The sequence below is a fragment of the Grammomys surdaster genome, unplaced genomic scaffold (genome assembly GCF_004785775.1).
Source record: "Grammomys surdaster isolate TR1022 unplaced genomic scaffold, NIH_TR_1.0 1036, whole genome shotgun sequence".
In the NCBI taxonomy this organism is placed as follows: domain Eukaryota; kingdom Metazoa; phylum Chordata; class Mammalia; order Rodentia; family Muridae; genus Grammomys; species Grammomys surdaster.
Window position 1 is genome coordinate 3,495,685 of NW_021605455.1, and position 25,720 is coordinate 3,521,404.

Consider the following 25,720-nt stretch of genomic DNA (forward strand, 5'->3'; position numbering starts at 1 on the left):
GGTACAAGAAGAGATGATTGTGGGTTGGGTCACAAGACCTCTGAGAGGAGCTGTAGTTCGAATAAAGCCATAAAGATAATTAGAATTTGGAGAGGCAGATAATGGGGAGAGAATGATCATTATCTAGGTAGGGTAGCTTGAATAGATGTCAATTGTGTAGGTTTAGTGGCACTTATCTGTAATCTTCTTGCTATCGAGGCTGAGACAGGAGGATATCAACAAAATCAAAACTCAAACAAGAAAACTAAATGAGGGTAGGCTTTTCTTACTCATCTTTATGGGTTTGGTACCTGGCAATGTGCTACCAAGGGAAAAAGGGAAACAGGCAAAAAAGGAGGGTGTATGGGCTTGAATGTATGGCTGCATCATATTTCTCCACAATCTCTTCCTATGTATCAGTGTTTTGGAACAGTATCTGCTGCCGAGGCAACAACTCAGAATGTCACTTGCTTCACAAATAGTGAAGCATGAAGTTGAGAACTAAGGGCAGGGTTTATAGAGAAGGTACAAAGACAGCAAGACGCTCGGCATTAAAGGATGCTGCTGATCTCACAGTGCTCTACTTCCCACGTTATAGAGCAGATGTGTGATAGCTTCAGGACATTTTACTCCCAGGGATAGAAGTTTTTTCAGTGACCAAGCAAGAATATATCCTAGGCCTCTGGACTCTTGCTCCAATGCAACGTCTTCTGAAAAGAAGCTAATTGCTTTTTAAAACATCAAGCTTAGTAAGAGAATGTGTGCACTTTCTGTTTGAAGATTTTAACATTTGTCATTCGGTGCATCCCAGTTTCACCATATGTGAATGCGAATAACACTTTGGAACTAGTTTCTCCTCTAATTTCATCTTAGAAATTAAAAGCTTTCATGACAAGAGAGTATATTGCCACAGTTTTATATGAACTAAAAGTCTGACAAAAAAGAACTAAAAATCTGGATATTGACATTTCCCACAAAAATCAATGTTGGCACTAGCACTGGAGACGCACAGCTCTGTGTGGGATCCCTTCCCTTCCCCACCCATCATGCCCACTGGTTATCTCATCCGATCTAAAAAGAGCCTTTTTGGGGCCATCCTTCAGCTCTGCAAATCACACTATCCCACTTTCTTCTCATCCTAGATGGGTTTTTAAGGTGGGAACTGATTTCCAACATCTCTGTCTCTTAACACCCTAATTCAGGTAGATAGAGTGGTTCATATTCATTCTTTCAGAGTACATATCTGATTTCAAAGGCACAGTAGAAAAAAATGAAAAATGTGTTCATTTGGGTGTGACAGTGTCCACTGTAATCCCAGCACTTCCATGGCTGAGGAAAGACAACTGTTGAGAGTTGGAAGCCAACTCAGGTTGCACATCCATCTCAAAACAGACAAGTAAATGATCAGAAACACCACCACCACCAAACCTCCAAAACTATGTTCTTTCTAGATTTTACATTAAAAATGTCCAGAGACTCGAAAAATAGAGAGGATTGAGGCCTTCTGGGAGCCTGACTTCTCTCCAGGGGTGGAGAAACGATTCCTTGGCTCTGGAACTCAGAATCAGCTTGGCTGGTGGAATGGAGTGGTATGTTATCTAAGGAAAAAATGACTTACAGAAAAGTTATGAAACATTGATTGCCTCCACTTATCTATTTGTAGACAGATTCATAACAACCACAGGTACAGACATATGCTCTTCTCTTGAGAACAACCGTGAACACAATTGGCTGAACAAAAGCCCTGGACTTGAGACAAGGGAAGACTTTACTCCTGTTTGAGAAGCCATTATGGAGACTCTCAGACGTGATTACTGATTTTGGAAGTATCAAGCCATGAACTGGATTAGAAAGATTATAGTTTCCTTGTTTAATACAAGACTGACTGCAGAGAAGAGGAAGAACAAATCGACAGAGATTTTCTGAGTCCTGGATCCTCAACGTTCAGTGCTCTATCCATCCATGGATCAGCTTCTGGAAGCTTCCACTCATCCCACCTGACCAGTATTACTTCCTGTGGCTTCTTTAAATACCACATGCCATAGTAAATGCTATAGTGGGTCTCACAGACTGGGGAGGGTATGGAGACCTGCTCATAACCTTTCTTATATGTTTTGTTGGCTTTGGGACATGCAGTCTTGGAAGAGGAGAGAAAGAAGGCAAAAAGAATCCCACCCTATGTGATATTTTTATAAACAAGACAAAAGTACAGACTGCATTCTACAGTTTTCCAAATGCAAAGTAAAAAATGAGACCAGGGAAGGAGGGAAGTGAAAATATGTGTGCTCATGTTTTTCTCTGCTACTCTTTCATCCTTACACCCTTCTTCATATTGCTTAGAGGAGCCAGTTTATTGGTCAAATGTAAGCCATGTATGTTCACTCAGACCCAAAGGTACACAGTATAGGTAGCAGTTGGTGAGCAATAAGTGGTGTTTATTACAAAGTCCTTCTTCCCTATCATTGGAGTAGCACTTGGAGTTCAGACAGGGATTCTTTCTTCAGAAATATGAATAAAACCACAGAAAATCTGGGATGGGAGCTCCACTCCCACCCATTTTTTTTTGTTTGTTTGTTTTTTTGTTAAAACCTTTGGCTAAGATAGGTCTCCAACATACTGAGATTGGTTGTTAGGAGGAGATCTGCCCTGCTCTGAATCAACCTTTGCAGGATATCCAGGTAGGAAAATATTTTCTGAACACAAAACCCTGCAAATTGGACTCAAATTTTGTCTTCAGTGAATTTCCCAGAGACAGAAGTTGGGTTAAGATTTTGTCAATGATTGGGTATCCATTTGGTGTGAGGAGAGACCCTCAAATGCTATTAAACTGCCTACTGATGTGAACCAGATGGGAAAGAAAAGAAAAGAATTCACAACTCATGTTAGACTGAATTGAATGTCTTTAATTTCACACAATGAATAACATATGAATAGGATCAACTTTTTTTTTTTAATAGTTAAGTGCTCTGTACTGTGCTAACCTGATCTGGTAGCGAAAGAGACTGAACTTTCTTTTAGAAAAAAAAAATGTTTAAAACCCAACATCTAAGACCATGGGAGAGCATGACAGTAAAGCATGCCAGATGTCGCTACGCCTCAAATGACAGCAAGTCCATGTTCATTTAAATGTACAAAAATGCTTTATGAATAAAAACTGTTACAAAAGAACATTTCAAACAATGTACAATTTTTTTTCTTGCCTCTATATTCAATAAAATACAAATACATTTTTGTTCTAAAATATGTTTACATACAATCAAAGTAGAACATGCAAATTACACTTTAAAAAAGGCTTTTAAAAACCACTTATGAATACAAACTAAAAATTAGCCAGAAGGACTCGTAAGACAATCTTGTGCCCGTTTTTTGAAATATATATGTACATATTTAACACATCATGTGCATTTATTATTATTTAAGAAATAGATTTCTTTTTAAAAAAGGAAGAAAAAGAAAGACACCAATCCAGGGCAGAACTACCCTTCCAGATTGACTAGTTGGCAGTTCTTCGGTTTTCCCCTCTTTAGTGTTTATTATACCTGGGCAAGTGGGAGACAGATATCCAGGAAGTTTCTTCCTTGGTTGATATGTGCTTCTATGACTGTTCCCCAAGTGACAGAGTCCAACAGGGAAGGCAGGCTCCTCAGTGGGGTGAACTCTCTTAGAAACACGAGGCAGAGGGAGCCTTGCTTTGTGGAAAGAAACGTGAAGAAACACCAAGAAGATGCTACGGTTTATTACAGTTTGAGTTTCTAGGCACTGTGATGACATTATCTGTAAGCGCTGGCATTTGGACCATTGTGATACGATAGGGTAGTGTTGAGAAAAATGTCTATATTTATGTACTTTTACATAATGAGTAGGACTGAAAATCCTGCGACATAACACTTAAATGGCTTTTGAGGCATTTCGGCTCCCGCCACTCCCCCTCTATGCTACAGTTGGCATTTAAAGGCTTTGGAAATATCTGTATGGACTTTTAGACAGTTCCCAGGTCAACCTTCCTAGTGATAGGGAAAAATACACTCCACAAGCTCATTATCTGAATATTGTTGAGTAACAAGCCAGGAGTAAGATTTTCTACTTAAGTCTTAATACCAAATCCTTTATGATCTGCTTATAATATATCACCTTTTACTATAATTCTGTCATCACTTGCTTATCATATTTATAGATACAGCAATGTGCAGAACACACATTTTGACTGCCATTGAACATGGCCTCCTACTGCAGTTGGCAGCCAAGTTTACACACTATTCTACTGCCAGCCCTTAGTCACCTTCACTAGGCTGCCAGTGACTGCTGAGTCCTGGTCTTGCCAAATCACAGAGCAACCTTCCATGCTTTCCCTTCCTCTGACCTTTCTTCCTTGGCTGATAGCCACAGCTGGGCTATTTGAAGAAGTTAAACTTCTGTTCCTCTCATTTGAGATGAGGGGGTCAAAAAGCAAATGGCTTTCTAGTCCTTTAGGATTAAAGACCCATCAGCACCTCTAAGGAGCTTTTGCATCTACGTTTACCTTCTCATCTTTAATTGGACTCCTTATACTGTAACTGGGTCTCTACCTACTCACTGAAGGAGTATTCTACAAAGAAGCAAAAATTGAAATTATAAGCAAGGGATCATTACAAAATATTTCCTGGGTACAAATGGAGTCTTGAGGTTACCAAACAACCCCTCTCAGAATAGAAATGCATCCCCAGAAGGCAGTGCTGTGTGGATAAGAACCTCCAACTTTGAATCAAGAGCTGGGTTCTCTTTCTGGCTATAAAACCACTTAGATGTGGAAATTCAACTGGCTTCATGGAGGGGCCTGGGCAGCAAAGGAGAGGTTAAGGGTGCAGTTAGGGAATACAGACATAGTTGTAGCAATGAGATAAAGTCAGGTTCATGAAAAACAAGAGAAAAACAGATGCAGCAGTGAGGACATCACTGGGTAGCAGGGGAGCCACTGTGTGCATGGATGAGTTCCCTTGCATCATCAGCTGCTACTCACCATGACACTCTTTGGTCCTCTAGTCTTCCAAACAGTTCTCAGAGCTTGCATGCAAGGATTTCCATGTGATTCACATTTAACTCACAGATAACAATACACCCCAATTCATGTGTTAAGTGGCAAATCCACTGTATCTCTCCTAAAATCTTTTTGTTTGGAGATTCTAACCTAAACTTCTTTTGAGCTAATCACCAAACGCAGGTTAATACCAATAGAATGATGGATATCCCTTGAGGTTTATTAAGCACCAGCTTTCTCTCTTCTGTAGGAAAGTTTAGACTGCTTATAGATTGGGTTGGGAGACTGTACACCACGTGAATGAAGGAGGAAAGAAAGAAATGGTTTTCAAAGTCCGTCAGGAAGAGAACCCTCTTTATGGCTTAATTGGAATGGAAATGGCTGCTCTTTCATAGCAATGGTTCGGGGGAAGGGGACTGATCTATACCTTCCTCCCTATGACTTTGGAGCTACTCAGACATGGCTTGGGAGTGACAGATTGAAAATGGCTGTTTAGATTTTGCTGTTCAAATTGTATAAAATGCCATATATAGGTCAACCCAGGTCACAAACTGAGTATCTAGGATAAAAGCTTGAACTAAGCAGAGTCCTTTAAATGTATGTATTGCTAGGATTAAAAGAGGCTGCAAATGACATGAAGTCCATTTCAACAGTGCAGAACAGGATAGCTCTGTAATTCCAAGCAACTGTTGGTGCCACGACTCAGTGGTGTATTTATAAGCATATTAACTTGGGACTTTCACATTTCCTTTTAGATACTACTCACTTATTCATTTATGTTCTCCTATTAGATCCATCTCTCTCTGAGAAGGAGATCCTATGCTCTGAAGTGATAATGCAGTTTCTTAGCTGGTCCCGACTTTTGGTAAAGACTCTTAATTTGGAGGTAAACCAGATATCCTAATTCCCCTTAGAAAATGTTGTCTCTCTTTATGTAAGCTATGATGCCAGGTATTTGATGTCTTGAAGAAGGGGAGGAGTAAGGGAGGAAATTGAGAATACTTATTTGAAATTTCCACATCTGACTTTTAACAACATCTACGGCAGTGGGTTAAGTCCAAACTTGGGCTGTGGAAATGGAAGATAGACGGCATATCTGTTCACACTAAACCAGAGGCTAAAGTACAACTTGGATGAGAAATGTACAATTGAAATTGACCATTTCAAAGACGATTTGTCACACACAGTTTGCATCCATGCAGACTGATAGATTTATAATTACATTATGTACAGCAATGTTTTAGTGTATTAAGGCAACCACAATTTGGATACTTTGTCCAAGGTGGCTTGATACAATTGGAGTGGTGATACCCTTTGAATACTTTATTTTTTTTTATTTATTTTAGATAAGAACACTTGCTCCCCTTCGTTCTTAAAGGAATAATTAAGAGATAATGGTCTTCTACTGTCTTTGTTTCTTTTTCTTAACAACCTATGACAGCTCTTTGCATGAAAATAATCAGGTACCGTACCAAGGCATTGCTAGACAGTTTTCTTTCTGGTGGGCGTGGGATTTTGATTTTTGGTGGCTTATCAGTTATTCCACTTGCGGGGTGGGGGGGAAGAAGTATTAAAACCGTTTTTTCCCTGCCTATTCGCCACTGATATGTTTTAAGTATAAAAATAACCTGGCTGACACTTGGGTCGATATATCCCTTGGCTGCTCTGAGTCACTAATTGAAAAGCTTCTAATCTGTACTGAGTATGTTTCACAATGATTGGGATTCAAAGCCGGTTCCTTGAGGCAGGACACGAAGAGTGTACTTTACAACGCGAGTAAAGTTCACCTTGTTTAGATGTGTACCACAAAGTTGAAGGCAGCAAGTTACCGAGAGTACATGAAAATACAACACAAAGGAAAAAGCAGGAAAAAGACAATGCAAAAATCAGTGTACGAGACAGGAACACGAGCAGATCTAAGGTCGCCTATCAGTCCAATTCCACCTCGAGCACAAGAGTCCATCTGAGCCACTGTGCTGTTAACGGAAAGATTCATCTCTTGGGTCACTTGAAGATGATGTTGGTGCCCCAAAGCCTAGCGGAGTTTGCAAACCAAAAAGAAATAAAAACCAATTATGCGGAAGTGGCTTACAACAAGCCAGCTGGTAAATTTGCAGCTTTGCTCCCCCTTGGAATGTTTGCTGATGGTGTTTCCCATTTAATTTATCTGACCAGCAAATGAAATCGGAATCAAGGGCACACCTGGGATGAGGAAGGTCAGGTGGCCAACATTGAGCACCAGCTTTGCGTTCCTCCGTCTTCTGCAGCCCGCGAGGATCCTGCCACTGAACAGCAGCGGCAGCTACTTTTTTTGGAGGGGGTCCCCTCACTCCACTACCCCAAGAGCTCCCCATAGCTCCACCCTGCCCTCTGCCCATCCTGCCCACCCGCTGCAGAGAAGGGCGGGGTGTCCCTGTGGCTGGGCATCAGCCTCACCCTGGCTGCTGTGCTCCCCCACATCAGTCCCAGCCCAGATCCCACCACCCAGGCTCGCCCTAGGGAAGGACATCACTCTCGCTGGCTCTGGACTTCCGTGGCCTTTTGGCCTTCACCTCCTCTTCCTGGGGAGGCGGATGTGGCGGGGGCTGCGCGGGCTGTGCAGGCTGCGCTGGGGGCTGCGGTCTGTGTTTCCTCTTTCCACCCCGAGCGGTCTTGGGCAGCTGCGGTGGCGGTGGTGGTGGTGGAGGCGGGGGCGGCGGCAGTGGTGGGGGCGGCGGCGGGGGCAGCTGTGGCGCCTCCCGAGCCATGTGGATGACAGCCTCGATGGTGGCCATCACTGCATCCTGGCCCGAGGCCGGTTCCAGAGCCAGGGGACTCAGGTTGGGCTTCTGGCCTCTCTTGCTGGGTAGGTCGATACACTTTTCCAGCACCGGCATTTGGTCTCTGGAGTCCTCATCGAACTGTGAGGGCTGCTTCCGAGGTCGGCCTCGCCTTTTCTTGACAAAGTTGTTGCCCGTCTTTGATTGTCTCTGTAGCCGCTTGGCCTTCAGGATCTTGTTCACGTGGTCCAGGTTCTTCTTAGTGGACAGAAGCTTGGTGTAATGGCACATCTTCCGCACTTCGCATTGGATGGCTTCAATCTCCCGTCTCTTGAATCTCTTCTTCAGGGAGGAGCTGGCTGCAGGAGACAAGAGAGAAGAGGTTGAGCTCAGCACACAATGCCCTCCATATATTATTTCTCTATTTAAACAGAAAATAACAAAAATAAACATTGGCTGACTACACCATGTGTGCAAAGCGTTATTTACATCAGTTCAATCCTCACAGTTATGCAGAACACTATGATTGTTATTTTATTTCACTGTGTCTTTTGAGACTGGATCTCCATATGCAGGGCAGGTTGTTCTTAAACTGGGTCCTTTCACCTCAGCCTTGCTGGGTGCTGGGAAAGGAGGCTTCCAGGGCCATGCTTGACTCCCTCCTCCCTCCTCTGTGTTAAAAACAAGAAAACTGAGGTTCAGATCGCCCTACACTCTTGGAAGCAATCATAGCACAATATAAGCTCCTTCCTTCCTTCCTTCCTTCCTTCCTTCCTTCCTTCCTTCCTTCCTTCCTTCCTTCTTTCCTTCCCCCCTCCCCCCCTCTCTAATTTAGCCCTTTGACTTTTGACCGAATTCAATTAAGCATTAGTTGATACTTTCCCTTTGTCTGACCTTGAACGGTTACACACAGCCCACCCACACATCATTCAACCAGATCCTACTGTGAGGGGGGTTGTGCCTGAACACTCCGGTTGAGAAGGTGTGGTCTCTTAATATTTTCCCGTCAGTATTCTGGAGCTGTCAAGTTGCCTGATGATGCCCAATTAACCAACTTCTTCCTAACCTTCACCCTCTGGGAACCTCAAGGGCAATATCCGCCAGGTGTTACTCAATGGTTTACACTCCCCTGCTGAATAGTTGTTTGCAAAGGGCCCTTTTCATGTGCTGCTGGCCAGATGCTCCTCTATTTTATGAGTCTAACTTCTCAGGAAGTCCTGTACTGTGCCACTAAATGGGCCTTCAGAACTGCTTCGTTTTTGAAGTTCAGACACCATAAAGTGTGAATGGCTTCAAGACATAGCCAGCCTTTCGCCCTCCCTTCATTCTCCTATTATTGTCTGTGAGCAGGCACACATGCACGTAGAACCTGTGTACTGGCAAAGATGCATCTGTACCTGTGCATACCTGGACACAAGCGCAGGCACGCTGTTCATCTTTTGTGTTGGCTGCTAGCTATTTGCAGACTTAAGTGTCACCTCACTGAATTCTTTGCTGCTGTGATTTGCCCCAAAGAAGCCCACTTGAAAGACTAAACTCTAAAGGAGACATTTTTTCATTTTACTATGTTGTTTTCTCGTGTGGTCCCGTTATTATTATTATTTTTTTCATCCATTAGTTGAAAGGATAAATATCTTAAGGGAGAAATGGAAAACTATGCTTAACACTTGGCCATTGCTCTCAGCGTTCCTGGCACCTCCCACTTCATTCTTTCCATGGTGCCCCATTTCTCCCTCATGCTGTGGCCCATCACAGACTTCCAGGAGGGTTTTATTTGAAGTTATTTATGCGACTAGCCTCATGGAGTGGGAAGCGCTGAGTTCCATAGGCCAGGTCAAACTGCCACTGCTTTTGGCCAAAGGTCAGCTAGACTGACTGAGCAATGAATAACTACTGAGCGATCTTTAAAATAAGTTATAAAGATCAAAATAGAACAAAGCCCGGAGTGAGCTTCTCACTATAAAAATAAAACTTTTGTAGTTAGTCTTGTAAAAAGAAAGGTGGCTCAATTACCAGTCCTCGAGTGGCTTTATGCAGCTCACAGGCCGTGCACCGCACCTCCTGAATGGGCAGGATTTGAAAGTTGCTTCCTGGATGGCAAACGAGACTAATCCTGGCTGCCTTCCAGTCACAGTCTTTGGAAATGTTCTAGTTTGGATTCCCAAGGCAAAAGTTGCAAATGTAGGGACCAGGAGTTTGTTATCAGGCCTTGTTGGAGGCAAGCAATGTACGTCGTGCATAGAGATTCTCAATAGTCAGAAATACGCCACAAACCTGTGGACATCACTGTGCAGTTTGCTGTCTCTGTAGTTTATAGCATCTATCAAGGAACTACCTGAGGTGCAACCTGCAATACCAAGATGCTAATTTTGCAGACCTATAGCACAGCTAGATATCAATACAAGGAAATTCTATTAGTTGTATGTATTATCTGAGTAAAACTTGACAGAAATGCTTTCACGACCTAGATGCTCGTATCGGGGCAAATATAATAGATAGCCAGTAAAGATGAAGTTTGAGACTGAACCTAGTGTCAGTGGTGGTGCGAGGAACATGAAATATTTGCAGGTTGTTGGTGAGGTATAAATTGGCACCATCATTTCGGATAGTGATGAGGCCGAAGCTGCTGGAGTTGAAGGTGTGCAGTCTCAGTGCCCTAGCCACTGTGTGTCAGGATTGACTCCCTCACTTTGTGTGATAAGAGGCAAAAAGACTTAGAAGAGGTTCCCTCCAAGTTCAGCAAATGCTATAGGACAACGAAGAAAGCATAAACACTAAGTGAAAGCTAATGAGCCGATGACCATAGAGTGAGATAGTAGAACCATATACATATACATAGGAGTGAGATAGTAGAACCATATACACAGGAGTGATATAGTAGAACCATATACATATACATAGGACTGAGGAACTTATAAGATAAGCAGTATAATCACATTTAAAACGTTGAATGAAGAATTCAAATTGCAATTTTTTTAAAAAAATTAAAAACATGTTTGTAAATATGAAGATCCAGATCTTTGAAATTTTATTTCATCTTCAGGATCCAACTGAAAAGCTCACAGTGGCCACTGAGAGGAAAATCAACAGTGAATGAAAGACTTGGTGAAGGGAGAGATTTCAATACTTATTTTCCTCTGAAGTTACCCCATAGAAGGTTACAAAGCTTTTAAACTGGGGCTGCCCAGCAGAAGTTGTTGAATGTTTAAAATGTTCTTTATCGGAACCCCGTGTTCTGGTGCACACCTGTAGCTTCAGCTCATGCACAGGTGGGCTGATCAGGAAGTTAAGGGCATCCTTGGCTATGTCCTGGGTTCTACAACAGCTGAAGTACATTAAAACCCTGGCTCAAGAAACAGAAAATAAAAAAAGAGGAGAATGAAGAGGAAGTGGAGGAGAAAAAAGACAAAAAGAAAAAGAAAATGGCTTACACCCCAACACACCAGCTATCAATGACATGGAGCAATTAGCATTTAAAAATAGGTAGTATGATGGAGAAAGTTATTTTTTCCATTCAATGTAAATAATTCCTATGTGCCTAATGGCTCTTTCTTGGGCAGGATGGTGGTTGACTAAACAATAGTTAAAATACCAATGACAAATAGCACTTGGAGATTTAGTCAATAAATTAAAGATTGTTGGAAATTCAAGTTAAATGACTGGTGTCTCAAAAAAACTTATTTGGGTGAGTATAAAACTAATTATAAAGTCATGGAGGAGATAAAATAATCTTATTTGGCTATTATATTAATAAATGTTAAAAAAGAGACTCTGAAATAAATTTAAGTTAAACCCTGGCTAGGCATTGCTTGGTATAATTGTTGTTGTTAGTCTTTTAAGGTGGAATCACTGTATTATTATTAACTTTTAACTTAATTGCTTTGTCTCTTAGAAATGAATTAAAACACCTGGGAGTGAAGAAATATGAAACCATCTGAAACTGGCTTCTAAAGAGGAAGAAAGAAAGAAGGCAGACACATTGCTGAATCGTGATTGATCAAGAGCTGATATTGCTGAAGCTGAGTATATGAGCATATGATTTAATAGTGCTTCTTTGATTTGGTATATGCTTGATGTTTTTCCAACTATAAGCTGAAAATTATGAAGGCTAAGTGGCAAACATGCATTTCGTGGATTCTCGGGACAGAAGAGAGCTACAGTCTTCATCCTCTTGAGGGTTCTATTCACATAACTTTGGGAGGATGAGAGATTCACCATTTCTCTGGAGTCACGCTGGTTACTGCCCTCTGACTTAATGGTATGGGGCAGTGATGAAGTTCTTAGGTTTATGTTGAGACAAGGACAAACCCATGCCATAAGCTGACCTCTCCTTGACCCTGGGTATTATATCCCTTTCTTCTGTACACTGTGGTACTTGAGGTTTCTACATGTGTAGAACACCTGAACCTTATTTTGAGATTATGCTTATTTTTCAATCTTTCAGTTCAGAGTCAATGTTCCTGCAGATGAAGGATAGAGCTGATGTGGCCTGTGCAGACATGAAGGTAGACATGAAGGTGACCTCCTCACTATGAGCCATTTTGTGCTTCTGGGTCTCTTCATATGTTTTATCCCATGCCAATGAACTAAATGGTTTTCAAGTTTTTTTTTTTTCTGGATTTAAAGATTGCCATAATTCTTTCCTATGTTTATTATCAATTGCCTTCACAAAATGTGAGATGGCTTTCTAAAATCTATTTCTCCTCTAATAAATTTGAAATCTCAGACTGGGGAGCGGAGTGTTTTGGACTTGGCAAGGTTTGATATCCACAAATCTTTCTCCTTATTGCTCATGATTCCAGCGTCCCTCTAAATGTTTACAGATTTTTCCTCTCTTCAAATTGTTTCATTATTGGACAGTAATTTCTGGGATCTTGCTGCAAAGATTGATTCCATATTTGCCCTCTTTCCTGTCATTGTCCTTTGCCTCGCCTGCTATTTGCTACGCTTACAGAATAATTATGACAGACCCAGGTAAAATACAAATTTATCTCTTTATAGCTGCTATATAAAACATTTTCTAAATTCCCCAGAATTGTCAAGCAAATGGCTAAGATGCTGTTGGTCCAGAGTTAAGAGATTTCTTCATTCCCATTTTCAGAAGCCTGAGTTATCAGCACATCTTTTATGATAAAGGAAGAATGGGCTTAGCCGTGATTTTTGTCCCCAGACTTTCAGACCTAGTGTCTGTACTGTAGGCCAAGTTTTGGGGCTAACTACCAAGCCTTGGTTATTTTGAAGACTCTAAAAATTGGTTCTGATGTTGGTACACTGTATTTTGTTCATATTAATGACACAGTCTAGATATATAAGACAGATTTGGGTGGGTTGCTGGGGAAGTGAATTTATTTATGGACTTCTTAAGAGAATTTTTCTTGTTTCTGAATGTCCCTAAAGGGAACTTTGGTCAATTTGGGGGAAAACTTTCAGGATAAAGACAGTTGGAATACTACTGGCCTTAACTAGTAAAGAGAGCTTTGATGTGAACTGATTTTTGGGTTGATGTATGTTAGAAGGTTCTTTCCATAGGTCACATCTCCCCACGTGTACTTTCTGAGGTTCCAGCATAGGCACAGCCAGGCAACAGTAGATGATCTGGAAGATGCTATGGGGTGAGCACATGAGAGCTCAAGAGAAGTTAGTTGCCTAATGTTATACAGTGTAAATTGTACATCTTGTGTTTTGTAGTTGAATTTGAATCAGTAATGATTTTGAAATTTGTCTTGATGATGTATTATTTCATGCGAAGTATGTGACAACCTACCTTGGCATATACAATTTCTTCTTCCATCTTTGAATTTAAATTAACCCTCTGTAGTCCTGGCCTTAAAGCTTCTTTTGAAAAGGGCAAGTTTTTTCTTTTGGTTGAGCTCCTACAGGGCAAGGAACAGTTGAATATCTGCTAGATACTAAAAGTCCTAGAGAGTAGTGTTCTTCACATTTAGAGACTGGATTTAGGTCCTATTCCACCGGTGGGAACTCATGCTTGTTATTGTAAATGTAGAAAAACAAGACAAAACAACAACAGCAGCAGCAACCACACATTGCTAGAACGTCAGAAGTCCTATAGCCCTCAGAGAGAAATTTCTTAGTGTTGGTTTGTTAAGTTAAAATAGTATTAAGTCACCTTTAAAATCAGTATGTTTACACCCACAGGCAAATGTTACTTTCAGCTTTAATCAGGAAACATTCTCTTTGCAGTGAACAGCAGGGAATATAGAGATTCTTGGCTGCTCAAGGTGCTCAGAATAGGGGTTGGTGTAGTTCTCACCCATTAGCAAGACATTTATACCACTAAAGGCTCAAGGAGGAGGGCAAGAAGGAATACAAGAACTGGGAAACAGGGAGAAAAACCGAAAACGTGCAGTTTTCTGGGTGTGACATACTTATGACAACCATAGACTCATAGCTACAAGGATTATCTTCACTGGACATGCCCAGAACTGGACCTATCCACTGCTGGAGGTAAATGAAGATGCTTATGGAATATTACCCCTATCTGTTGAACTATTAGCTAGTGATAAATTCTGGGAAAAGGGGGCTCATTGTCCTCAGTTGTGTACCCATCAAGCTCTGATAGGTAGTTCTAAATCTATTGCCCTGAGAGGATCTTGGTTGAATTCAATAACTCACTCCTAAACAAAAGCAAAACTAAATAGACACAGTTGTGAGATAGGCATTTCTAGGGAAGAGAAGAAATTGACGAAAGTTGGAAGAAGTCAAACATTTGTAGACATGAGGGTAATTAGAATGAATTATATTCATGTATGACATTATCAAAAACAAATCTAACTTTTTAAAAAGCAGAGATAGGGAGATTATCATGATGGGGCATGCTCTCCACTTTTTTTCCCCTAAAATTATCTTGTAATGTGGTATTTCTTTGAAGCCATGGCCAGCTTGGGGTATACATGAAAGACCATCCTTTCTCAACTATAATAGCTTAGAGGTCTTCAGCTCTGTTGTCATTTTGCCCACACAGTTGTTTCCCTGGTGGGAGATGAGAAGGAGTGGAGTGTGGAGTTACTGTATGTTAACCTTTATCTGAAGTGGGAGATGACACCAGGGAGCAAGCGGCATTGAGCAGCTGCCTGTGTCTTCCCATAGACATTAATGATGTTGGCAATTTAAAGCCTTGCCTTGTGCTCTCTAGCACCCTTCATCTCGCCTACTGTCTAACTCCCCTCTCCTTCTCTAGATTCCCAGTGGCCACCACGTTTCCCTAGGAGGAAGCAAATTTATTTGGCTGCAGGTTTACTGCATTAATAATTTATGCTCACATTATCAATGTTTTATCTGGAAATTAAGAATTAAATGAAGCATTCTAATGAATTATATATGGGACCAGAATGATGTCCTCTCTTGGCCTGTACATGCATCTGCCGTAATTTGACTTAAAAGGTTTCAAGGAAAAGAAGTAAGTTCTCAGGTAATCAGGGGTCAATGGAATATCTTACAAGCTCACTGTATTCATGTGCTGTCAGTCAAGCTTGTACTCTAAATGTTATAGCATGCCAGCCCTCGAGGTTAATTTTGGTAAGACAAAAATTTTAACAAAAAAGTTAAATCAAAGTATTTTTTGATGAGATAAAGAAGACCCAGAGGATATTTTATGTATCACAATAAGTTGTCTTGTTTTCTCACTACAGACTGTATAAAATGACTTCTACAGAGATGACTTGGACAACTTTCTTTATGAAACAAGAGTTTGATACATACTCATGGTTTGATGTATCTATGAGTTGTGACTAATGCCACCTTATAGTTGCTGAAACATAATAGAACACTTACTTTCTTTATAGGATAAGGCCCTATAGATCACAAAGTAATTGCTTCAATAAAACAAAACAAAACCCTCATATTATGGAAACAACACTTTTGCAAATTGCTCGGAAATTCATTCATTATTTAGTAATTTTGTTCCTGAAAATGATGTTATAACCTATTAAAAATCCTTTAAATATGAAAACTTAAAGCTTTTATAAGCAGAGTCAACTGAAGAAATTTGTCAACTCTCATAGTCAACGTTTGGAGATTTGAACTAATTGCAAAGTGCAATGCTTTTGGCTTTCCAAGATTACCTAACTCTTAATAAGAAAAATGACTCCTCATGTTCCTGAGCAAACCTTGTCTAATTGTTTTTGAGAATGAAGAAATGTAATGACTTAAGTATAGCCAGGAATGTTTTTCTTCTTTGGGCCCATATCCACCCTCATAACTTACGTCTACCAATAAGAGGCACAGAAAAAAAAATCAGATCTTCAAATTATATTATTGTAAGTGTGAAGACACAAGGGAATTTTAAAAAGGTTGCATGCAAACTCAGTCTGGTCTATGTCCCTGCAGCCTCGGTTCTGAACTCACATGTGCTCCTTGGATTGTACAGGACATCACAGCATACAAAAGCAAAGATGTGCCTTGTGAAACATTTGAGCTCAGAGTTGAGGCTGCTGTGTGGTATGATTTGAATTTGTTTATATTGCACAGAAAATACCTTTAATTTTTCCCCACCATCATTCCTAGGTAGCTTGTGTCAAATTAGTATATCTTTTGTATTTATTATGCATTATTTATTGAGCTGTGTTATCTTATTTCAAAATTTTCTTTTGAATTGCTGACTTGGGTGTCATAAATTAAATAAACAAAAACGAAAACCTATTCAATGACTTTTGGCTTGAGATTAGACAGACTTTCTAGTCATTCTAATATACCCTAGGCAGACTTCTACCATTTCATACTATATATTGATGTAAATCAGTATGTTCAGCATTGATGATCATGAAATGAAAATATCGCTCAACAGTGGGAAATACTGAAGTTGGTCTGCATCAGAACGTATCAAATATTCAAATGTGACTCAAGTCTATATAAAAATAGACTAGGACATCTGCCTGATGAAGATGTAAACTTGCCTTTGTCTTTAATAAATGGCAAATTATGACATAAAAGAAATGTTTTAAAATGAATTTCTTTCTGATTTATCATCTGCAAATGTTTGATTTGCATACCTATGAGCCTGCAGTTGCATAAAAACTTCTTGGGCACAAAAAGAGTCCAGAGTCTCTAAAATTTCATGGTGAAATCAATCCTAGATTCAATACCAAGCACTGAAACAGGTACAAAGATAAAGAAGTCTGGACTAGACAACTAGAGAAACTTTGTGGAGGTGAAATCCATGCCAAAACATTTCAGTTAAGTCTCCTAGCTTGCTAGTTAAGCAAGGAGCAATGTTAGGCACAGTCTCCCAAAGGGGCTATTTCTTTTTCCTCTCTCATATCTGCTGTGATATTATCTTTAACCATAAATTGATGTTGCATGTAATGTGACATTTTCCGTTCATGTTCTTACTCGACAGTGAGTTATTTTTCCTCTTCTGAATTTTGAAAAGAATAAAAAGAAGACAAAACATGCACCACGATGACTTTAGAAATTGTTCTAAATCTCAAATGTGTGTGCTGAGGGGAAGAAAATTCTTGCTGACCATGCTTGAAGTTTCTGAATAGCAAGAAACTACAGCCTTGCTTTCTTTCTGGTTTGAAAAACTAAACTAGCTTATTCAATCCTCGGGTTTATTGTTGGCGATCCAGTAGATGTTGACCTGAAAATGAGGAGGAATGGAGCTTCTAGTCTTGACTCATCAACCCACCGTTCCCTGGCTTTAGGTAAAGCTCTTGTTCTCTTGGTGAAGTTGTTACTTCTGGATCATGATCCGCGAAAGGGCTCATGCTGCCAGATAGTTTCTGTTCTAGATGTGACATCCTCAAATCCTTCGTCTATGTTTTCTGTAAGACCAATGCTAGACTGCATTCCATTTTCACGACTCTCCTCTAGAGACTTAAAAGAACTGCTAAAGTGCTTCTCAAATTAGTACCCCAAAATTAAACAAATTTGGCAATATATAAAGTGTTTGGTACCAAAGACTTGAGCTGATTAATTTCTGTAATCAAAAAGTACAACACTTACATTAATGAAGGCCACACTTAAAAAGGATTGCACATTTTCAACAGCACACAGACTATTGGCACATAGAAAATGAAGGCTCAACAGTCCCCTTAACTCTTTTAACGCATATTGCCATCAAACCCGAATGCTGCTGCAGAGAAATGTTTCTGAGCCTAGCTGTAAACCTTTCATTTAAATTTGCAAAGTTCAATTTGGCTGGTCCCGATCATCTGAGTTTTGAACCACATTAATCTTCATTTCCACCCCTGCCAACTTTTGAGGCCTTCTCTTTTTAAAGAGGTGAATAATGTCAAAGTTAATGACTGCCCTTTTCAGTCCTGTGGGCTTGACTCAAATAACTCAAATGCATGCTGTTTTTAGTAAAATATCAACATATATAATAAAATATCTTTGCATTCTTCATAACAACAATAAGCAATTACACCCATTGCTTTAGATTTTCCCGTGCTGTTGCATTTGTCTGCTTAGCAGATGATGGATGAAGCCCCGAAACAATAACTCTGCATGGCCTACAGGTGTGTGTCCAAGTCTATTATTTCTGCGAGTGTCAGAGAGGATATTGCCTCTGGTGGTAGATAGGAAAAAAAGTCTTGCACCATTCTTTTACCCAAAGGCAACTTTCCTGTCCTAGTGAGGGAAAAGACACAAAACTAAATAATGCTCATTTTGATTCTAGTGTTTGCAAATCTCCCCTGGAATTTATTCATAATTGAATATTAAAGCTTTAAAACTTTTATTATTTTCAAATCAATATCCTACATCTTAGTAAATCCTACCCAGTCTTTAAAACTTTTAGTAAGTCCTCTTTTCCAATGCTGTCCCTGGCCTTCCATGTAAATGTTAACCTTTCTGCTCCCGTTCCATTGCTGGCTTCTCTCTAACAGTGCCATATAAGCTGTCCTGTATTTGCATTGTAGAATTAATCGATATTTATCCTCCCTCTTACACCATGTCTTCCTACTGAACCAGGACCATGTGTTAGCTTTTCTCATTCATTCTCAGAACAAATATTGAAGGAGCCCCATGTTGAGCCAGGCACTGAGCCAGGCGCTAAATTCTTTGCCTTTCTCCCAGTGACTAACGAGAAACTCAGCTAACTAACTTGAGTTGAAGTCAGTCTTAACCCAGACTTATCCTAATCCAGAACTCAGCATCTACTTTGCAGATTCTGTACATGGGGAAGGAAAGGATGCTTGGAGGGAGATCAGAAGCAGCATGTTTGAAAGCACATCTCAGTGGTTTGTCACCTGCCTGAGACAGGCATTTAGGTGGGAATCTCAGCACAAGTCCTGTGAAATATAGACTGACTTCCAGTATACTCTGGGAGAAATGGGGGCCAGTAACAAAAAAAGTTTGGAACTCATTACATGTCACACCAAATCCAGCTTGAATGTTTAATAAAGTTACAAACTGATGAAACTAAGAGTCTTCATCTTCATATTGGCTATCTAACATCAAGAAGTTGTTCACATGAAAAAGAGCCTCCCCAAAATATATTCTGAAGAGTTTTTACACAGGGTTGGGGAGTAAGGGGGAAAGGAAAAGGGAGAGGGAGAGGGAGAGGGGAGGAGGCAGGCATGGGATTTGATCCTTAAAAAAATAAATAGATGTTCAAAGAAGAGTTTCAGGTTCCCAGAGAAGGAGGGCTATACCAGATTTTTTTTCCATACATCTTGTTGCTCCAGGACACACATAGCCTCTGCCATGGACAGTTTTTTATTCATTGCTGGACATTTGGGTCAAAATTATAATTCTCACTGAAAGGAGCGAGATCATATGAAGTCATGACTAGTCAACATACATTCATATTCTGAAAATTATACCCATGGTCTGCTTGGAAAAAGAATACAGATGCCCTCCCCTCACAGGCTCAGAGAGATAACAGAGCAAATACTTTTTTTTTTCACTAATTTCAGATTCCTGTCAGTTTGAGAGGAAAAAGCTCACTCACCTCTTCTCATTTAGAGACTATAAGTTATTGGCTAGTAAACCATAAAGCTTGGCTTCTAGGAAAAATTAGTGTAAACAAATTCAATGTTACAATGCACAGAGTCAGAGTGTGAGTCATGAACAAAACACAGACAGATGCTCTCGTGTAAATAAGGGCCTGGATCAGCAGCTTCTAAAGTCTGCTTCCTATTAATTACACAACAGAAATGAACTTTCCATATGTAAAACCCAAGGCACTTAGCTCTGGCAACTTGCATGAGAAAAATACCAGGACTGTGGAGTCCTAAGTACTAACAAAAGTAGATTTCAAAGAAAGTCTTCTGCAAATACCTTCAGGCATGACAGGACAACATCTCCTGGAAGAATGTTTTGGAACAATGAAACTGTTGCCAAGCTCCCAGCAATGTCACTTGGGCCGTGGATCTGACTCCCTGATGAAATGGTAGACAATAGTGGGAGTTTCTTTTGTTCTGGGTTCTGCCATTCCTCTGGGGCAAATCCTGAATGCAGGCCATGTAGTGTACACATCCTTTGCTGAGACCATTACACAGTTTCATTTCTCACCATTAATACCTTTTCTTCATTGAAACTGTTCACTGCAAACACACAGTCACTTTTTTTTCTAGATATTATAATGGCCATCTGGTGTCTCTTGGCTTAGAGGTATTTAAGGGAATGGAATTCTCAGGCAGGAGGATTCTTCGACAGGTAAAAAAAAAAAAAAATCTATGAGAAGTGGGAAATACCTGAGTTCTTTCGTGGGACCCCTTCAAAAGCAGACTTTATAAGACAGACTAACAGGATTCGTTCCAATAGTCATTATAAGAATAGATTAAACATTAGGCATCTGGACTTGGGGGGAAAAGGAGAAAAAGGTGCTTTCTCTTTGCTGGTATAGATGTGAGTGCTTGCGACTCATGCTCAGTGACTACGTTTGCCATGCTGTATCTTACACTATACAAGGCAAGTGGGATGCATTCTTCTTGCCCTTGAATGGAAACAAGGGGAGAAAGGGAAAGAACTCAAATTTTGGACAAACATAGGCAGAGCTACTTCATACATAACAGCGACTACTGGAGTACCTAAACACCCTACTCACAGAGATGGAAATTAAGACCTCTCAGGGTCAGTCACTTTCCCAAGGAGAGCTTATCTAAAAAGTCATGGACCTAACAATTCAGACAGCTCCCTCCCTTTCTTCTTCCCTCCCTCCCTCCCTCCCTCCCTCCCTCTCTCCCTCTTCCCTTAGGAGCTCATTGTGTAACCATGACTGACCCAACACTCACTGTGCAGCAAACCAGCCTTGAATTTCCAGTGACTCTCCTGCCTCTGCCTCCTGTTTTCATATGCAACCACAGCTAGCTAACACTGCTCTATTTCATAGACAGTTGTATGATATCATTTATTAGGATCGAAGAGAAGACAAGAAATGAGAAAACGTGAGAGAGTCTGAATTTAATTTCTTTATCAAAGTGTACTGTTGACTACACTGTCACACTACTCACAGTTTACAATGCCAGAGGCCTCTTTAATTCCCTACTTCCATAATTAAATAATCAAAAATATTACTGCCAGTTACACATCATTTCTGTTGGATTAAAGATCTTGAGACCTGTTTTGATTCAATTTATATATCTTCATGATTCCCTATAGAGAAATATAGTGTAGGTGACCTCTGATGCTATGAGTCTAGAATTGCACGTTATATCCAGAAGATGGAATTTTGTAGCCATTATCCTTGTCCCCCAGAGCTTACATTCTTTCTTTGATTTCTCTTATGACATTCCATAAGCCTAAGGGAGGGTGGTGCAAATGTCCTGTTTATGACTTTGCATATGACCATCATTTCTCAGCACCTTTAGTAGCCAAGAGTCTGCATTCATTGTTGTTCACTGTAAAGAGAAGCCAATTTAGGTGGAGAGTAGCACTTGTCTATAGATGTAAATACAGGTGTTTACAAGACAATTTGATGCCATGTTGGTTTAGCTAAGAACAGTCATGGTCAACTGCAGGAAACTGGTTAGGATCATAAAGGAAGATGGTGGCTAAAGATAGAGGACATAGTCAATTTCAGAAAAATGGTCTCCATCTAATGGTTTAAATATATTGTCTTCCAACCATTTGCTACCAGATGGTACAAAAATGCCAGAAAATCTCAGTTTCAAGATCCTTGTCGATCTTAATTAACTAACAGTTTAGAGCTTTCTGGTAGGCTGACCAAAACTACACAGTGTGCCCCACATCTCCTCTTTCACTTTCATTGCCTGCCATTGAGAATGGTCTTATGTTGTAATTTGAATTGCTCTCTAGTTTGATCCCAAATTTCTCTTTCACCCTCATGATATTTCTACATACTCAGACAGAAGCCAAGACAGACACTCAGACAGGCAGAAGCTAAGATATCTGAGAAATGTTGCAAGTGAGTCCTGGGAATCTCAGCTCTCTGCTGGTGCTCTTCCTGTGCTAAGGACCTCCTACTAGCATGAAACTAAATGAGTGACTGCTCAAGTGTGGAAAGATAGTTGGGAAAGATGGAAAGAGAAGGGAAATTAAGGGGGAAAAAGAAAGGAGCCCCCAGTCCAGAGTCTAGCTGAAGTCTCTTGCCAGCAAAGAGTCACTTATACAGCCACAATTAACAGTACCTGTTGTAAAGATGCTGACACAGAGACACAATTCCTTTTCTACACAGGTCTTTTCAACTCCAAATGTTTGAATGACAATAGACCATGATCCAGGCTGAGCATACATGACTTGTAGTATGCCTTTACTCCTTTCCCAGGTATTTTCTTGGGTGTTCTAAACAGGTCTATCAACCTTTGTTTAAAATGGAAACATCCTAAATCCTATACAACTCCAGTGATCTGGGGTGTCTTGGCAGTTATAATCCTATCCAATGTGCCTCAGGAGTTACCACATAATCTCATCCAAATTCCTTAGCATTGGCCAAATCCCCATAATGGTGTACATGGACAGCTACTGTGAAGACAACTAATGTGACTTTCATGGGAAAAAAAGCCACATCCATGCTCGTAGACATATCTTATCCTCTCCCTTAGCGCCTCCTTCTAGGAAACCTCAGGCTGAATTCTATGTAAAAAAAAAACAAAAACAAAAACAAAATGCTTCTTTATAGAATCAATGCCTGCTCCATACTGACTAGTCCTGAAACTCTTTTCTAAAGTGAAATCTAGGATCTGGCTTCACCCAAGTTACAGTCTCTGGAAAGAATGCCTCTGGCTGCTGTAGGCCACAATCTGGAATTGCATTTCTAGACTGTGTCCATAGCAGTTGACCAAGCTGGTAGTATGTCAGATTACTCTTCACTCTATTCATTTATTACCCATCCTCTTATGTTTTTAAGTCAGACAGATCTGCCCCCAGTAGTCTCCAAGCTCCTCAGGAGCCGGCGCAGACCTTGTACTTGACTATGTCATTCATAGGGTTAAGTTTATTCTGGCAACTGCCTAACAAGACTGGTTTTGTAATGAATAACTAAATATTTATATACCTAGGGATGTGTGACTAGGATGAGTTGGATATACAAAATGCCTACAATGACATGGAGCATGGCCTGGGGTTAAGAGTCTTGGAAGGGGAAGCTAGGATAGAACAGTTTTCTAAGTGATGACTAATGATAGGGTCTGAGCTGCTCAGCATGATAAATCATGGCAGGATATGACTTCGCTTTGGACATGTGAGGTGTCATTAAATATTAACATATTAAGCACTAGATATGTGATGGATATTCTTGCATGTATGTGTGTGCACATGTTTATGTGTGAAAGGTTATTCACACGTGTGTGAAGACATGCATTCAAATGTGCATGCATGTCTGTGGTGTGTCACTGGCCTTAAATTCCCTGAGTAGTTTTGACCGATTAGCCCCAGGTCCCTGTAGGTCTTAGCCTCCCACCATGGGTGTTTTGAGTGAGTGCCCCTGAGCCTGCCCACTGGCCTTAATGAGTACATTGACCTGTTTCTTCACTTCATCCTTGACACAGAAAAGGCAGAGTTGATTTTGGGTCCCTTTTACTGATGAGGAAACTTAGAGGCCTGAGATGTCAGTCAGTCTTCCAGACTTGTATAGGAAGAATTGAAAAGGACTGTAGCACTCATCAATCCCACAGCAATCCTACCCTTGAACCCCAAATGTAGTTTCCATCTCACCTCAGTGAGGTGGAGGAGTCCAGCTTCCCAGCCAGCTAACATCCCTCACCTCTCTACACTTCAGTTTTTTACTTAGATGATGAGGAGGTAGGCAAAGGTCCTGGTTGGTCTATTCTAACCAACAGGGTCTTATCTAGTCTTTTTCTGGGCAAGCAGCAGGAGAAAGATGTCCTTGATGGGTCCACAGCAGCTGGAGAGCTGGAGGTACATGGGTAAATCTGCATTTATTGTCTCATAATACTTACTTGATATTCTCCCCCCACCCCCCAGCTTTCTTCGGCTGCCTGCAGCTTGCCTGGACCACTCAAGATCATTCTTAATGACCATCATTACAATTTCTTCCACATTGCCTGGGGCCATCTCTGCAGCAATGAGCAGGAAAGACTTTGCTCCTCTCTCAACAGCTGGGCGCACTATCCCAACTTCACAGGAACTGAGCTTCTTAAAAAAGAGCACCCTCTCCATTAATTACAGGAAACCCAAAGTGCTATGCCCCTTCTCATTAACATAGTTGCTTTCAGTTGCCACTAAATTATCTCACCATCATTAAATCAACAATCTAATTAGACTTCTGGAATGAGAAAAGGCCAGTGAGCAAGGCAGGGACTGCACTTTCATCTCAACTGGTCATAAAATATTTGTGCCTTTTCTTTCTGCCCTGTGTATAATCTGCCCCTGGAAGAGTCCTTTCCTTCTCTCCCATTTAGAAAGAAGAGCTTGAATATTTGATATGAGTATCTTAATAGAAATCACTTCACGTATGGGAGGTTTTCCTTTCTACACTCTCTGAGTGTGGAATCCTCATTACAATAATCACACCTGATTCCCCCTGCGCCTGATACCTCAGAGCCAAACCTCCCACTGGGCTTCAATGGAGGCGTGAATGATACTATCACTGGGAATAAGATAAAATGTATTATTATCATTACTCTATTTTTAAGAGGGTCTGACTGTGGCATGAGGTGGTTGGAGCATTATCTGCATGATGTATTCAGAGATAAATTGAGTTAAATTTCTTAGAGATGCTGCAGTTTCAAACCTGTCATTAAAGCTTCCATCTTCTTCTTTTTTTTTTCCTCAAAGATCTCAGTTTTGGAGAGAACGTAATTAGGTATACTAGGTCCAGACATATTTATTGAGTATCTATTATGCACCATTACTACACAAGTTTCTTCTTACCAGACCATGTTAACGGACTGCTCAATAGCAGTACCCTGGGTCTTTAGTTTGTATTCCTTGCATTACAAGGGTCTGGCAGGCTTATAGGCTGTCCAATACAGATTGAAGAAGGCAAAAATCTAAATATGGAATGATCCAGGCCCAGGAAAACCTATATTGCAGCCAGAGTGTAAAATCAAGTACAGAATACGTCAAGGCAAGTTTCAGGCATTCACAGACTGGCTGCTGATGAAAATTCTATATACCTCCTAAGTGATGAAATATACTTATGCATCCTCTTTTCCTCCTAGTCTCTGAAAGAACATGTTTTATATTGTGTGTGTGTGTGTGTGTGTGTGTTCCATGGATATAAGTGTGTGGCTTGTGAGTGCATGCTGGCAGGACACTAGGTGTCTTTCTCTATGACTTATTGCCTTGAGACATGGCTTCACTGAACCAGGAGTTCCCTTTCAGCTAGGTTGCCAGCCAGTGAGCTCTGGGTTCAATCTAGCTTATCTACCCAAAGCTGAGGTTATAGGTATGCCTAGTCATGCTGGCTTTTTATATGGATGGTATGGATTTGAACTACAGGCAGGGCAAGTATTCCTAGCCACTGAGCAATTTTCCTCAGGCCCTATCTAAGACTTTTTACATAAAAATAGCTTTCCCCTGAGGTGACCGGAGACTGGGCTGACATTATTGGATAAGAAGATGAGACGATCCAATGTTT

General features: G+C 40.6%; 1 protein-coding gene across 1 annotated transcript in view; it reads right to left on the minus strand.

Annotated features, from left to right (window-relative positions):
* Nucleotides 1–2,861: 2,861 nt before the first annotated feature.
* Setbp1 (SET binding protein 1) overlaps nt 2,862–25,720 on the minus strand; it is a 331,687-nt gene continuing 308,828 nt past the window's right edge. The window contains exon 5 of the mRNA XM_028783226.1: nt 2,862–8,111. Coding sequence (XP_028639059.1) covers nt 7,489–8,111 — 623 coding nt within the window. The 3' untranslated portion in view covers nt 2,862–7,488. The remainder of the gene's footprint in view (nt 8,112–25,720) is intronic.